Here is a 15679-nt window from a genome sequence, read left to right on the forward strand (position 1 = left end):
CTTTCCGCCGTTGTTCTTTCCTATTGTCCTTTCGTATGCAGAATGCTGGTCGGCTCCAACTAGTACCCGGGAGATTAGTGAGCAACCGAGTCATCGATGCCACATCTCGAACTCTGCCTCCGTGGTCGACTCAGTCGTCGAGCTCAACGAATTCTGTCATGTTCTGGGCTGACTGCTCGAAATGCACCCAATCATCGACTCTGTACCGATTCGGTCCAGTTGCTGGGTCGGCGTGGTCGGACACTTCTGTGATAGCCTCAAACAGGACTTTTCGTATTGGGCGATCTCCCAGCACAAGGAATGGCTCGAACCACGGATTCTGGCGAGCAAAGGACTTGTATCCGTTCGAGCAGATCTCCCAAGCGCATTGGTCAATCATGTATTTCACCATTGGGATCTTTTGGATCATTTCACCATGGCCAAGCCTGTTGATTAACCAGACCAAGTCTTCGAATGCGATGGTGAATTCTCTGTGGTACTGGCGAATACAGTCAACCAGAGCATCTTGGAGGTCGGTAATCCGATACTGTAGAGCCAATACGTATGACTTCAGCAAAGTTTTGCATTGATGGCGAGTTGTCGGACGATCCGGAAGCTGATTGTAGAGGCAGTTGACAATGACCTCATAAGCGGTAGACTCGTAGACGAAGCCCTCAAGATGATACACCATCTGAGCGAATTCATCATTATGAGTATTATCTGTAGTTTGTGTATCATCTGTGATGCCTGTCTCGGTCTTCACGGGAGCTGGGCTTAGAGTCTGGTCTCGTTCACTAGCGGTAGAGGTGGTTGTTCCGGGGGAGTCTGGACTCGGGTTTATTCCTTGCGGCCGGCCATGAACCTCGAAGAAAGAGGTCCGGTCCTCAAGATGAGAGACGTGCACATAGAAGGGCTCTCTCGAAGGTCCTACTGTGATCTGCACTGTCTTTTTGCTGTATTTGCTCTTTCTCGAATGAATGCGAGCAGAGGGCGATGACGTCGTCATACTGACGGTGCTGTGCCGATCTGTGCAGGCTCTTGGGCGATGCCTAGGTAGATGAAGCTGAGAGAATGCTTAGAGGAAGGGAGAAGGAGTTCTGAGTGCTGTTTTCCGTTAATGAATTGTAGGACTGAGACTAAAGATCTCACTTACCTCTCAGATTGCCCTCTTAAGTGAATCCTAATCGAGTCGGAACCGTGCTTGACGAAAGAGCCGCCGACGGACTTAGGACGGCCGTTGAGGCGAAGTGAATGGGAAAGGAACCACAAGCCTATAGGCAAGGCTTATCGGATTTGTTTGCTCTCAAGTGAGGATAGACATGCGAGAGGTTTGTGGTGTCGGCAGAGGTAGTTTGTTGTTCCAGGTGAAGTTCTTCCTTGATCCTTCGATTTGCCTCACCCGAAAGTTTTAAAGAGGCATCGATGTCCTTAGTCAACTTCTCGACCTCCTCATCAAGTCTCTCTTGGCGAGTCTTCAAGGGCTCTTCCTGCCTGTCCCTCTCGCGCTTATCAGGGTTGGTGTTCTCCCAAAGCTCCTCCAGCTCATCACGCCAGCCTAGAGCATCTGCGAATTTGCGAACTCCGGTATCACAATCTCCAAGTAACAGTACGTCATCTGGGCGTGAGCCGAGAGAGCCTACTCTTTCCAGATTTATCAGTACCCGCGGCGTATCTTCTCTCACCAACGACGGTAAGCTGGCAAACGGCTGGACTGTCAGACTAGTTCCCATTATAATCGCAAGATCCGCCCTCGCTGGCAGACTGCGATTCCGGTGGAACGATTCAGGCAACGCCTCACCGAAGAACACTATGTCAGGCTTGACCAACCCCTTACAAGACTTTCCCCTTATGCAGTGTGGGACTTCTTTCTTATTGATCATCTCCTTCATTAGGTCATCGGGATATTCGGTATGGCATTCAATGCATCGTTGAGTGGCGAAAGACCCATGTGCTTCCACGATCTTGTCTGCCGGAACTCCAGCTTCGCGTTCCAGGCAATCTATGTTCTGGGTGAAGAGTTTGAGGAGTTTTCCTTTCTTATGGAGCAGGCTGATGAACGAATGCGTCACGGTTGGTCGATATCGTCCCGGGTATAGTTCGTGAGCAAGGGTATAGAAGGGATAAGGATTGTTGCGGAAGTATGAGATGTCGAATACGGCCTCGGCATACGGCAATTTCAATCGAGCCAAATTTGCATACAGTCCTGTCTCCGGCGATCGGAAGTCTGGAATGCCAGCGGATGTACTGATCCCTGCCCCCGTCTGCCCACGTCAGTCAGGTGCGGGTTTCCATGGGGTTGTCAAAAGGGATTCCCACCATAACCACGATATTCTTGACTTCCTTCTCTTTGATGTACTGAGCAACAGCCTCAACGGTACGCCCATGAAGCCTCGCGGGAGGGGTGGCCTCGTCCACAGGACTAGATGATTCATTACCCATTTTGGAGGTCCAACGCCCGGGGCGGGGGTTGGAGTGGCGGTCTCTTCGTCGGCGACCTATGATTGCGAGGAGGAAGCGGAACAGGCTTGCGGTCTCTCTGGCAGCTCGAGCCTGGACAGAAAATGCACGGGTTCACAACCGCAATGGATCAACTTGTTGATGGGAAGGTCTCTATCATTCTCATCAGACTTTCTTCCCAGCAGCCCCGCCTAGTTGCCTCGTCATCCTGTAGTGGCGGAACTGGATTTCCACTGGCCAGAACTAGACTTGGCATTCGGCTCGGGGCGCATCAAACCCTACTACTCCTAATTACTGTGTAGCAGTAACTGTGGCAGGGAGTAGTAAAATCACCACCAGCCGTCGGGGCCAAGGGCCTGTTACTATACGCATCACGTTCCTCTAAGCTGTAAAGCCTGGGTCCCCTCGTCTCTTTCTCCCCGAAGTTCACATCTGGCGGGGAAAGACGCTCGTTGCTTTTGGCCGGCGATGAACTCTTGCTTCAATCTCGCCAACTGTCCTCTCCATCATGACAACAAACGGCCACTTGTCCGACCTCGAACCCGAAGAGGATTCCACCAGTGTTTACGATGCCAGATCTGTCACGGAGATTCGAGCAGCTCTGGCTGAGCTTCACAAGAAAGAAGCCACCGTAACTTCCCGACTTGATGCTCTGATCAATGCACAGAGAGATCTCCAACATGAGCTGAGTCGCCTCGACCTGTTCCGTGCAAATGTCACTGCTCAGGCATCCAAAGCCAGGGCGGTAAGCAATGGCATGCTCTCGGATGCTGCAAGCAATGCGAAGCGTATCTCCAACTCTGTCAAGCTACTGGATCTAGAGCAAGCAAGGGTCAAGGCCACCTTGACCGTGGTTGAACAAGTCGGTGAGCTGAAAGCATGTGTGCTTGGTGTCTCCGGGTCAATGGGGGCCGCACAAGACTGGGAAACTGCGGCGAGCTACCTTAACCGAGCCTCAAAGATACCCACCGAAGTCATCAACGGTTCGTTCGCCGCCAGGATCGTTCCAACCGCTGAAGTCCCTGATCCGCCTGCTGTCACCTTGGAGACTGCCTCTGAGTCACTATGCAGTCTTTTTGTGAGAGAGTTCGACAAGGCGGTCAAGGACAATGAGGGCGCACGGATTACTCGTTTCTTCAAGCTATTTCCTCTTATCAACAGGACCGACGTTGGGCTCGATGTGTATGGACGTTACGTTTGCCAAGGGGTGGCTGCGCGAGCCCGAGCCAACCTCAATGCGGGTACAGGAGGCAACCAGAGCAAAGATGGTTTCTTTTACGCTAATGCTCTGACGAAACTGTTTGAGCATGTTGCGCAGATCATTGAAGGGCATGGTGGACTGGTCGAACGTCACTACGGCCCCGGCAAGATGACCAGGGTGATTGAACGGCTCCAGAACGAAGCTGACCTACAAGGAGGAATAATCTTGGACACCTGGAGCGATGAAAGGAGGATCGACCGCCAGCTGACCGACATCAAGTCTTACGCATTCACGTTCCTTGTCCAAAGCTTTATGCCAACCCAGCGGGCATCGTCCGGAACCCCCCGTGCAAACTCTCCTGTGCCAGGCAGAGCAAGCGAGGATGAATCTGTCGACATGAAACAGGTCGACGCCTTACTTAATGAGATGACAATCATGCTCAGTAAATGGTCATTATACACCAGATTTGTTACCGACAAGTGCAACGGAACCCCAGCTGACGATACTCTGTCGGTGCCTGCTTTTCTCCTTCATTCGGGCTTAATGAAGAAGGTGCAAGATAAGCTCATCTTGCCATTCAACACCATGACGACGTTCTTTTTCCGACGTTCCGTGGAGAAAGCCTTCCAGCTAGACGAGCAGCCTCCCGATCTCTCACTCAATCCTCACAAGCCACTAAACTCCAACCCACCACATGTTACCTCTGCCATCGAAGACATCATGTACATCGTCAATAAGATCTTACAACAGTCACTGGCCACTTCACAGAAAGCCGTTGTCTCTAACGTTTTGCCGACTCTGGGCAGAGTGCTAGGGTCCGACTTCATTGGCATGGAGCAGAGGAAAATGCGCGACGAGAGCTATCCCAAAGCTGCGTTACAAGGACAGCTCCCGCCCGAAACAACCATCGTATCATTTCTGGTTCTTATCAACAACCTTGACGTTGCCAAGGACTACGTCGATCAGATCGTACGGGCCCGATTGGAACTTACGGCAGGATCTCCCCATCAGCCCCTTCGAAATCTTTTCCCCGGAGAGGCTGATGAAGTTGCTGCTTCATTGAGCTCCTTCTCCTCCATCTTCTCCGACAAAGTGAACGAGCTCATCTCTGATGGTGTCAATGTGGTTTTCCACAATGTGATGAAGCCTAGACTTCGGCCCATCCTCATGGACGCCTTCCGGGACACAGACTACCAGCTGACAAAGGAGCAACTGCAAGACCTTGCTCAGGAGATGGATGGCGCCGGCGAGAGCGATGGCTTTTCGGCCGAAGTCCGTATGCGCTTCCAACTAGGTTGGGATGCGCTGACGAAGCCCATCGGTCGGATCATGACGGAGCGTACGTACGACCAGCTTTTGACCATTGTTATCACGTACCTCAGTAAAATGCTGGAGAAGCGCCTTTGGACATACCATGGACGGGTCAACGAGATTGGGGCGGCAAGACTCGAGCACGATATCAACGAAATCATCAAGGTGGTGGTCAGGGGGCAAAAGTACACTTTCCGAGAAGCGTTTCTGAGATGCAGCCAGATCTGCATGATCATGAACATGGATGAAGAAGAATGGGATGAATCGGCCGATTCTGGAGGCGAGTTTGCCGACAAGCTGAAGCCGGACGAGCGCATCAGAGCCAGAAACATGGTAAAAGAACGTTCTTGAAGTAGAGACACAACAATGAGGATGCGTTTTGGTTTGAACACTGATCATTTCTCGTGCTAGTCTCGTGTTACCTTCGTAGCACAAAGCACACCTCAAATGCGCCGGCTCCGGCCATCTTTGTCAAGATGGGTATGGCTTAAACAGATTTTGTTCGTGGCAAGCATCTCCATTTGCCAACATGACATCTCCTGTTCTCTCGGCCCTTCTCGCCGTAACTAACTGCCTAGGCAACCATCCTTTTCACCACACGTCTATGCTCGCGACATGACTCCCCACGCACGGATCTTGTTATCGGTGTAACCGGAGAACAATGTCTGGCCATCAGCACTCCATGCCAGACTGACACAGTATGGTTCCTGCGATTTCTTTCCCTTCTCAACGTACTCAGGCTTGAGCTCATCAACTTTGCTCTTCTTTTCGAGGTCGAAGATGGTGATGGAGGAGGTGGTGGCCGCACAGAGCCAATATCGGTTGGGAGAGAAGACAAGGGCGTGGATTTCATCACCAGCCTGGAGGGAGTAAAGGTGCTTGGACTCGTTGAGGTCCCAGAGCATGGTTGTACCATCCTTGCCGCCGGAGGCGCACAGCGAGCCATCGGGAGAGATGGTGACGGTGTTGATGTAGCCGGTGTGACCAATGTGGTCGGTTTGAATGCGGCAGGAAGCCAGTTCCCAGACCTGTTGTGGTTGATGAAAGTCAGTCACTCTCCCATCAATCGTGCCCGGGGGCTAACAGCAGAAAATTTTCCAACACTATGCCTCAGTTCGCTGGTGAATGTTTGTCTCATGGCCCGAGGGCTCTGAAGTAGCAAATACTTTTATGAATGCGTAGCATCTTGGGCAAGGAACCGGAGGTAAACAAGGGCCTTCCTACCTTGACCAATTTGTCCCAGCCAGCGCTCACGATGACGGGGTTCTGGGGGTTCGGGGAGAACCGAACGCACGACACCCAGTCGGTGTGACCTTTGTCGGTGATGGTAAACTTGCAGTCTCCCAGTGTGTTCCACAGCTTGATGGTTCGGTCGCGCGAGCCAGAGACGATCTGTCTGTTGTCGGCGGAGAAGGAAACAGAGAGGACGTCGTTGGTGTGGCCAACGAACGTGCGGGTGGTGTTGCCGGTGGAGAGCTCCCACAACCGCAGAGTCTTGTCCCAGGAGGAAGAAAGTGCGTATGCGCCGTCGGAGGAAATGACGCAGTCAGAGACGATGTGGGAATGGCCGTGAAGGGAGCGCTTGGGATATCCGTAGGCGGCCTCATCGCGGGTCAAGTTCCAGATGATGAGTGTCTTGTCTCTCGAGGCAGAGAGCAGCATGTTAGGGCTAGATCGCGGTTAGCGAGAATGCGCGGCTTCGGGGTCGCTGCAAGACTGACTTCTCCAAGCTGGTGGCCAGACTGGTGACCCAGCCGCTGTGGCCTTCAAGGGTACCACGTTGAATGAGTTGTTCAGCCATGGTGACTTGAGGATCCGGTGCGAGTAATGCTGGGAGTATTTTTCTTGTAGAACTTGAAGCCCGCGGTCGAGGTTAACGATGCGATCGGCCAAAAGCTCTGTGTGGCATCGAAAACTGGCCCGAATTCTTGGCAAGATGCCAAGTCCTTCGGCGGGTCTTGAAGACCAGAAGCGCAGATTTGATCGTGACCATCCACTGCCACAGTCTCTCGGTCTCCTGGCGATGCAGTGAACGGAGCCTACATGTCTCATGCCAATATGAGTATTGCCCTCTAAGAATGCCGCATAGAAGTCGTCCTCGTCTCACAAAACCAAAGTTACAGGATCGAGGCTGGACCGATTGGAGAGGCGTTCAATATGATTGGTGCGTTCAAGGGACTAACCCCGATGATGTCAATGTCGGCAAGCAAATATCTACAACACTTCAACTGTAGCCCGTCTAGAGTATGAGCTCCTCTCGGTCATTATCAGCATACCTCATCTACCCTAATAATCGAACGCCTTGCCAGGATGAATCCCACACGAGTTCTTTCCCGATCCCTCCCCGGTCGTTACTTCGCCCACTCGGTATCCAGGCGCCTCATTTCCTCGTCGCCATGTCGCTTCTCTGAGCGAGTACCCTCTACCGCCGAAGACTACAGGAAGTCCCAGAAAGAGAAGGCAGACAACCCTCATATGACAAACACAAATCCTGCGGCCAACAATGACATGCCGTCGGTGGGAAAAGACAATCCTCCACCAGATTTGATCAGCTCGGTCGATCCCAACTACGTTCCCAAGGACCAGATACCCGAAAATACCGAGAAGATGACAGGAGGAACACAAGCAGGAGATCCCAATAAAGTAAGCACGTCAGAGTTTGGCGTTGGTGAACTGGAGGGTATCTCGTTTCGCGTCGAGCCCATTCGTCGGACTGGGGAAGACCTCCCGACTATCCGAGCGAGGTTATTATGTTCGTGCAAGCCCTGGTGCAATCTAACGCAGCAAGGAGATGTCGCGTTGGGAGGAACCTTGCTAACTCATCTCCACAGACCAAAGCAGGAAGAGAGGAACACTAGAGTCTGACCTCCTGCTCTCCACTTTCGCAGCGGAAAACCTACCCTCCATGAACAGGTTTCAACTCGAGCAGTACGACCGATTCCTTGACGAGAACGACTGGGACATTTATTACTGGGCAACACAGTCGCCTGCCAATACACCGACCTCACTTGAGTCGGCAGAAGGCGTGCAAAATGGCCCGACTAGCAAAACAACTCCATCGAGCTCGGCTACGAATGCTGCACAGACTCAGGAAACCACAACGTGGAAGCAAGGAGCTCCTCGAAGTGGAGAGTGGGCTCAGACTGTTGGCACTTTCAAACCTGCTTACAGACCGGTGCCTCAGCGGTGGCGAGACAGCGAGGTGTTGGCGTTGCTCCGTAGGCATGTGAGAGAAAGGAGTGCGGGTGGTGTGCTGGAAGATGTCAAGGCTGCCCCGAAAAGCAAAGGTAGTGGCCTGGGAAGAATGCCCGATGTTCAAATCTTTGATTGATATGATACATACCTGGTAGCTGACAATGACATTTTGGAGGGGCCACCTGCCTCAATCAATCTTTTTGCAAGGTGCGAGGACTGGAGACGTTTGCTGCATGGGAGTAATCTCTTGTGGGAGCCTTCAAATCAATTCTCCGCGGAGGTTCTGTGGAATACCAAGCACCTTGTAGTAGTATTCTGCAAAGCACCTACGCCCTTCGTCCTTGTTTGGGCGACATGCATGTTATTAGCTAACTCATCCCTCACGCTTCCTCTGGCTCGAGCTACAATGGAGTCATCTTGACCTGTGAAGATGTACGATGGCGGGTTGTGTCGGGATGTCGTACAACAGAATGACATGGTCGGATGAGGTCCGCCCCTTATCCGCCCAAAACATTGGAAGAACTGCGGCCCGCAAAAGATATGGACACTGGGCATGTACATCCGCCTTCGTACATCTCCACAGAACTACCTTCAGACGAGATGCCGAAAAACCGTGATTACATTGAGGTCGCCCACCTGGTGCAAATGCCGAAGATGCAATTCTCCTCGTCCACTAGGTCTGAACATGCCTTCCTGTATCTCTGTATCTTTTCCAACCAGAAGCTCCAGGCGTCAGGTTCAGGTCCAGACGTCGTTGACTGCAACCATACTCGCATCTATGGCCTCTCGTTAGCCTCCCGTACTCTTTTATGGCCTCCATAACCATTCCCCCACTCTCAAAGGTCCATATTCGTACAAAAAGTCACGAGTGACTCACAAGGCTCAACCCCTTCTTCAGCCATGACGGACACCCGAATGGCAACAGAGGAGAAGGAAGGAACCCTGCGAACGCAAGGGAAATTTCCAACAAGACTGACGCCCGTGTCGTCGCGCCGCAGCGAGGCTGCAGTGAGTCTCCATTCCACCCGATCCTATGTCGATGGTCACAGCACATATGTAGCCGAGGCAGATCAAGACGGCGGTGAGAATGGTCCCCAAGCGGTGGATGTCCAAGGTTCTGCCACAAAAGCATCTGAAGTTGGGTGGGATGGACCAGATGACCCGATGAACCCCAAGAATATGGGCACGGGCAAAAAATGGCTGGTCGTGATCACGCTTGCATTTGGCTCCTTATGTGTGACTTGCACATCGTCACTATACACTACCACATACGGTAGGGTCAAGCCCTTACTCCCAGAGTTTTGAGTTGCGAGGGTGTAACTGACACCTTGATAGCGAAGATGGACGCGGAATTTGGGAATTCTCGCATTGTCGCAACTCTCGGCCTTTCGCTTTTTGTTTTTGGCTTGGGCCTGTCTCCGATGATCCTTGGGCCGCTCTCCGAGTTCTATGGCCGTCGACCTATATATATAGGGGGTTATGCCTTCTTTACCATTTGGCTGATTCTTTGCTCCAGGGCTGAAAACATTCAGACCATGTTGATAGCCCGTTTTCTGGGTGGCTTCTCTGGAAGCGCCTTTTTATCTGTTGCAGGGGGGACCGTTGGCGACATGTTCAATCGCAACCAGCTTCAAGCGCCGATGATGGTGTATACAGCGTCCCCCTTCATCGGGCCAGGTGTCGGCCCAATTATTGGAGGCTTCATCAACTATAACACTTCCTGGCGATGGTCGTATTACGTCCTGCTGATCTGGTCTGGGGTGATGTTGGTGACCATCATTTTTTTCGTGCCCGAGACATACATGCCGGTGGTGCTGAGGACCAAAGCACGCAGGAAAAGGAAAGAGACCGGGGATGAACGGTGGAAGGCACCGATTGAGATTATGGAGAGATCCATTTTCTGGACAGTGGTAAGGTCGCTTTATCGGCCTTTCATGCTCTTGTTCATGGAGCCCATGTGCTTCAACCTGTGTTTGCTGACCTCCATCCTGTTGGGGATCTTATATCTTTTCTTCGGCGCCTTCAATCTCGTGTTTTCCACGGTTTACGGGTTCAACTTGTGGCAGGTTGGCCTCTCATTTGTTGGACTCACAATCGGCATGCTCCTCGCCATCGCCAGCGACCCCATCTGGCATCACAACTACCTGCGCTTGCTCCGGAATCGAGAGAAGGCGACGGGCGAGAGCAAATCTGAGCCGGAGTACCGGCTTCCCCCTTCGATCGTCGGTCCGTGGTTCTGTGTGGTTGGACTGTTTTGGTTCGCATGGACAATCTATCCACAGATCCACTGGATCGTACCCATCATCGCCACGTCCTTTTTCGGGTTCGGCGTCATTCTCACCTTTTCGGGAGTCTTCACATTTCTCGTGGAGGCATACCCCTTGTATGCTGCAAGTGCCCTGTCAGCCAACTCTTTCGCACGCAGCTCCTTTGGCGGTGCATTCCCCCTTTTCGGGCTCCAGATGTACCATGCACTCAATTTTCACTGGGCGACGACCTTTTTGGCGTTCCTCACCCTGGCTCTGGCGCCTTTCCCCTATATCTTCTTTATTTATGGCAAAAGGCTTCGTCAAAAGAGCAGGTTTTCTCAACTTCCGGGATAAAGGAGCAGCTACCGACTAGTCCGGGCCCAGTTATCCCTTTATTTCAGAGCCTGGGCCTCCCGGATCTGCAGGCACGGTTTGAGATCTCTCGATCGACCATATCCACCCTCTGGCACCAGCTTCTCCTGCAGTCTCCTGCCATACGGACGGATTGACAATTGGAGTGGGTTCACTTCAAGGCAACCCGAATCCGCGATATGCAGAGCCACGCGATGGGGTCTGTTACCAATACCAGGTCCAGACGGGTACCTGCACGATGCGGTTCTTGGGAGACGCTGTAGGAATTGCGAGAGCCGATGGGCATGAATATGTCTCTCTCACACAGCTCATGATGTCTTGCCAGGCGATGCCTGAGCGCGCAGATGCGTTGGCAATGAAGTGGATGCGTGGCCCTCACTACGTGCTCGATGTCGTGCAGCTTTGAAAGTTGGCGTGGCGCCATATTTGCGGTCAAGACTTGGGCCCGGGCTCGATCACAATTGGCCACGGGAGGGAGAGGACGAATGGGAGACGGCCCGTCCAAGGGGAAGCGTTGCACAAGACACAAGACAGGAATGCGGTGAATGGGTTGACGATACTGAGGGAGCACGTGCCAGTCAATTCCACCAGAACAGGGTTTTGTCTCAAGAGGAAGCAGAACCCCTGGGCTGGCATAGCAATCTGTACGGAGTATACTATCCGATATGATGGCTACTGCGAGATGTGAGGAATTCCCTACTCCAACACAGATCAACAGAGTACGGAGTAATACACATGTAGCACATACGTATGTCAAGCCTTTGCCGTAGAGCTCCGACCTCCTCGGGTGCAGTCGGAGAGCCTTACAGGAAGGATGAAGCGGACATCATGCCGAGGTGCAATGCTCGGATAGGAAACTTGTATCCTTGGAACTGGATCGTCCCAGATGCCGGGGTTCGGTAGGTTTGCGGATGTGTTTGGGTCCGCCACAAGCAAACAAGAACAACGAACCGCGGTGTTGACGTAGAATGTATCGCAAATCCGTGTCATTATATGGAGTAGTGGGTGACCGAGGCGGCCGAGGACTGAGTGGCTATCCGGTCCGCCGCCCTCGAGGGGGGAGGGGAGCTTCCACCTCAACTCCGGGGCCTGGCTGGCTACCTGACATGGGGATCCTAAGGACCTACCTACATATGTAATTACTACTCTGTACTGTTGGCAACTTCCCTAGTAGTGCTCAGGGTGCACGGATACAGAGGACTAAATCGCTATAACATCGGTGCCACAGCAAAAAACAATAATTACACCGCGCAGCTGCTCACTCGCTCTCCTGCCAGGTTCGGATTTTCCAGTTTGTGGGGGGTTGGAGGCCAAGCAAGCCTAGTTCGTGCCCTAGCGATGTTAGGGGCACCTAAGGGGCAATGGAATGGTGGTTTGGCCAGTAATCAATGGAAGTGGCAGCAAATCATCGCTGCCTGGACGATATAGTAGAGGCTAACAAGATTAGGCGGTCTTGGTAGCCTTGGGCGCGCAGGGTCCTCCGCACCAACTGGCTTGTTAGGTGGTGGCACCTAAGTGGTATAAGTCCTCCCGGGCACCTACCAGGGAGGACAGCAGGCTGGCCCCAGGCTCCCCGTCGGCCCATAGGCTTCCTCCCCGAGTCTGTCGCCATCCCTCACTGTCCTGACTCACTAGCAGCCGTACCCAAGGTACTCCGTACTCTGGACATACTGCTCACACTCGACACTCCCCTCCATTCACATCCCAGTGTTATTGTATTCCTCTCGACTCTTCGGCCATCCTCCCGCCCTTCGACCTGTCGCCCACTCGCACTCACAGTCGCAGTCGCATGCCTGATGTGCCCTGCCATCCCATCTTCCATGACAGCGCCACATTGGTCCTCCCCTCCGACATCTCCTCGCTCCTCTTTCCGACTCCGCACCCCGACGCTGGGCTTAGTCGCCCTTCTGTTGCCCGCATCCTGAGAGCCTCCACCATCACAGCAGCGGCACGACAGACTCACCATGCTCGACGCCTAGACACCGCTCCCTCGACCCTCTCCTGAATCCTTCAAGTCAAGGGTCCCTCGAGTCGCAGATCCCCCTGCATCGCTCTCAAGACAAGACATCCCTCCTTTGTCCCGGTGTGGTGCGACCAGCGTGCATTGCATCGCTCTCTACTCGGCCAGTCCACCGCGACATTTGTCCTCCCACTGCTTCGAACAAAATCGCTGGAAAAGATTGTCGACCTCTGTCATACACTGTCCAAGTCGTACTGCGTCGGTCTCCAACCTCATTGCGCAGGCTGGCTTGAGAAGCCGAGCCCTTTCTGGTGGCCCTCCTATCCTGCGCCGCCGTCATACAGCGCTGGCCAGTTTTTCAGCACACCTCTCTCGACTGGCTCCTCGATCGTTTGTAGAGACCCAAGCACTTGGTCCCCTGTAGGGGGTGCGCCACCGGCTTGACGCAAGGTCTGACGTGATTCTGCACGCGAGAGGGGCCTTGTCTCGAATCCGAGATTTGCATGCAAGCAGCCACTGGGACAGGGTTCTCAGCCAGGCCAGACACCTCTTGGGTGCGGTGTCACTGTTGGCGCTGTTTGTGCGAGGCCGTCTGCAGCCTGCATGTTCTGGCAGCGATTGATGGTCTGCTTATAACAATATGACGGCCTCAGATGTCGAAGATGGCCACTCTCGTTCGGCCTCCCCCGACGACAGTGGAACCGAGCAAGTCCTTGATAATATGGCCGAACCACATCCCAAGAACGACAAACCCAAGCAACCCAACGGGTCACAGTCCGCCAATGCAAAGGACCCATCCCGACCGAGAAGGAAGAAGGCTCGCAGAGCCTGTTACGCTTGTCAACGTGCTCATCTGACGTGTGGTATGTCCCAACCGGCACGACCGCGAACCGTGACCTCTCCGCTGACGTTCTTACAGGTGATGAGCGGCCCTGCCAGAGATGCATCAAACGAGGGCTCCAGGATGCCTGCCAGGATGGAGTGAGGAAGAAGGCCAAGTATCTCCACGATGCGCCCAACGAGGCCCTCATGCCGGGTGTTGGGGGAAGTCTTTTCAGCCATCCTGCCCCGGAACGGAATTCGACCATGGCCAGTGACACCTCGTCACAACAGACGTTCTTTCAGCAGCCACAACCATTCAACAATTTTCACACGCCCGCGCATATGCCTCCTCCCATGTTACAAGAGCGAAGCATGAGCTCCACAAGCTTCACGCAACAGTCCCCATTGAATACCAACTTCACCGGTGTCGGATCGCAAGTCCCGCTGCATAGCCCCATCGTCGGCCATGATCAGACGGCGGCAGCAAACAATCTCACCAACGGTGGTTGGCCCGGGGCTTTGTTCGACGATCCCACCATGTTCAATTTCGACCTCGCGAGCATGAACTTTGGAAACCACTACGGTGCGCTGGAGTTTGGCATGCTCGGGCACATGGCGACCAATGCTGGGGAGACTCCGCCCAGTGATACCGCCACACAGAGAGGCTCGATCACACAGCCGTATCGGATGCCTCTGGGAAGCTTCAGCGAGAGCCCCACGGCGCGGCAGCAGTTCTACGGTGATACGATCATGTCGGACTGGACCAACGGCAATAATGATCCTTACAGTGCCCAAGGTCGCCTGATGGCACCCAACGCTTTTGCGATAGAATCCAGTGCGGCGCATTGGACCTCTCCCGATACCAACGACACGCCGAACAACGCCGTCAAGTTCGAAGACTCGCCAATGCTAACCAGCCCCGCCATTCAAGTTCCCACCTCTCTCGATGTCAGTGGGACGGGAAATCCATCTTCAAACAATGTTGACAATCGAAATCGTCAGCCTCCCATGATATCTACTCCGCAGCTCAAAGCAAAGTCTCAATTGCCCGTCAAATCTCTCAAGCGGCCACGGGATCCGTCCTCCATCTATACCACCGTGACTAGCCCTCACCCATACACTTCTGGGTTTCACCGCTGTATCGCTTATTTGCAGAGACGGTTTGCCGCGCAGCCTTCAAAGACCCTGGCCATTGCAAAAGCAATGGCCTCTATTCGCCCTTCGTTCATCGCCACCACCAAGACCCTGAACAGAGAGGACCTGATTTTCATGGAAAAGTGCTTCCAAAGGACTCTGTGGGAATACGAAGGATTCATTGAGGGCGTAGGAACCCCGACCATTGTCGCTCGCAGAACGGGCGAAGTGGCCGCTGTCGGAAAGGAGTTCCAGATTCTCACCGGCTGGACGAAAAGCGTCCTCCTGGGTCGATCGCCGAACCTCAATGTGAATCGAGGGCAGACTGGCCAGACGCCTGCGGGTGGGTCTGGCACCACCACTGCCCGGGCCACAGGGTTCAACACACCCACCCGAGGTAGTGCTCAAGATGCAGAGAACGATGAGAAGCGAGCACAGCCCGTCTTCCTTGCCGAATTACTTGACGATGATTCTGTCGTTCAGTTTTATGAAGACTTCGCCAGACTCGCATTTGGCGACAGCCGTGGCAGTGTCATGGGAAGGGGGAAACTGCTCAAATACCGGACCAAGGACGACGAGATCACGCAGAACCTCCACGCCGAGGCCGAAGCACGGCACGAGGAAGGCAAACAGAGCAATGGCGTGGATCCTCGCCGTCCAGAGCATCCTCTCGCTCGCCGGCCGGGCGAGATGAAGAAGGATGGCATTTCCGGCGAGAAAGGGATGCAGAAGCTAGGTTCTGCAGATGGCAAAGTGGAATGCACATATTGTTGGACCGTCAAGCGGGATGTTTTTGACATTCCTATGCTTATCGTGATGAACGTGAGTGCCCCTTTGCAGCCAGTGCCGACGAGTGTCCCATACTAACTTTGACACAGTTCCTGCCTTGTATATAAGGCGCGCAAAAAGTTTTTGGGTACTTCAAGTGGTGGTGTCTTAGCTTGCGTTCTGAGTCTGAGCAGCAAACGATTGTGAATTTGCGCCGACTAGTAGGTCTTT

At 53.5% G+C, this 15679-nt stretch overlaps 7 protein-coding genes across 7 annotated transcripts; 4 read left to right on the plus strand and 3 right to left on the minus strand.

Annotated features, from left to right (window-relative positions):
• Positions 1-130: 130 nt before the first annotated feature.
• Positions 131-670, minus strand: A1O3_01784 (uncharacterized protein; the record flags this gene model as incomplete). Its single annotated transcript, XM_007731927.1, has 1 exon — positions 131-670. The coding sequence occupies one exon, from the start codon at positions 668-670 to the stop codon at positions 131-133; it is 540 nt and encodes a 179-aa protein (XP_007730117.1).
• A 580-nt stretch (positions 671-1250) lies between these two features.
• A1O3_01785 (NAD-dependent histone deacetylase SIR2) lies at positions 1251-2418 on the minus strand (the record flags this gene model as incomplete). Its single annotated transcript, XM_007731928.1, has 2 exons — positions 1251-2240; positions 2296-2418. The coding sequence occupies 2 exons, from the start codon at positions 2416-2418 to the stop codon at positions 1251-1253; spliced, it is 1113 nt and encodes a 370-aa protein (XP_007730118.1).
• Positions 2419-2944: 526 nt separating this feature from the next.
• On the plus strand, positions 2945-5299 carry A1O3_01786 (uncharacterized protein; the record flags this gene model as incomplete). Its single annotated transcript, XM_007731929.1, has 1 exon — positions 2945-5299. One exon carries the CDS (start codon positions 2945-2947, stop codon positions 5297-5299), a length of 2355 nt encoding a protein of 784 aa, XP_007730119.1.
• A 251-nt stretch (positions 5300-5550) lies between these two features.
• On the minus strand, positions 5551-6749 carry A1O3_01787 (guanine nucleotide-binding protein subunit beta-like protein; the record flags this gene model as incomplete). Its single annotated transcript, XM_007731930.1, has 3 exons — positions 5551-5976; positions 6173-6617; positions 6670-6749. 3 exons carry the CDS (start codon positions 6747-6749, stop codon positions 5551-5553), a joined length of 951 nt encoding a protein of 316 aa, XP_007730120.1.
• A 509-nt stretch (positions 6750-7258) lies between these two features.
• A1O3_01788 (uncharacterized protein) lies at positions 7259-8279 on the plus strand (the record flags this gene model as incomplete). The annotated part of the gene is made up of 2 exons (XM_007731931.1): positions 7259-7700; positions 7780-8279. The coding sequence occupies 2 exons, from the start codon at positions 7259-7261 to the stop codon at positions 8277-8279; spliced, it is 942 nt and encodes a 313-aa protein (XP_007730121.1).
• Positions 8280-9043: 764 nt separating this feature from the next.
• On the plus strand, positions 9044-10746 carry A1O3_01789 (uncharacterized protein; the record flags this gene model as incomplete). The annotated part of the gene is made up of 2 exons (XM_007731932.1): positions 9044-9416; positions 9479-10746. 2 exons carry the CDS (start codon positions 9044-9046, stop codon positions 10744-10746), a joined length of 1641 nt encoding a protein of 546 aa, XP_007730122.1.
• A 2618-nt stretch (positions 10747-13364) lies between these two features.
• A1O3_01790 (uncharacterized protein) lies at positions 13365-15547 on the plus strand (the record flags this gene model as incomplete). Its single annotated transcript, XM_007731933.1, has 2 exons — positions 13365-13587; positions 13644-15547. 2 exons carry the CDS (start codon positions 13365-13367, stop codon positions 15545-15547), a joined length of 2127 nt encoding a protein of 708 aa, XP_007730123.1.
• Between the last annotated feature and the right edge of the window lie 132 nt (positions 15548-15679).

The sequence above is a fragment of the Capronia epimyces genome (genome assembly GCF_000585565.1).
Source record: "Capronia epimyces CBS 606.96 chromosome Unknown aczIQ-supercont1.1, whole genome shotgun sequence".
Lineage (NCBI taxonomy): Eukaryota > Fungi > Ascomycota > Eurotiomycetes > Chaetothyriales > Herpotrichiellaceae > Capronia > Capronia epimyces.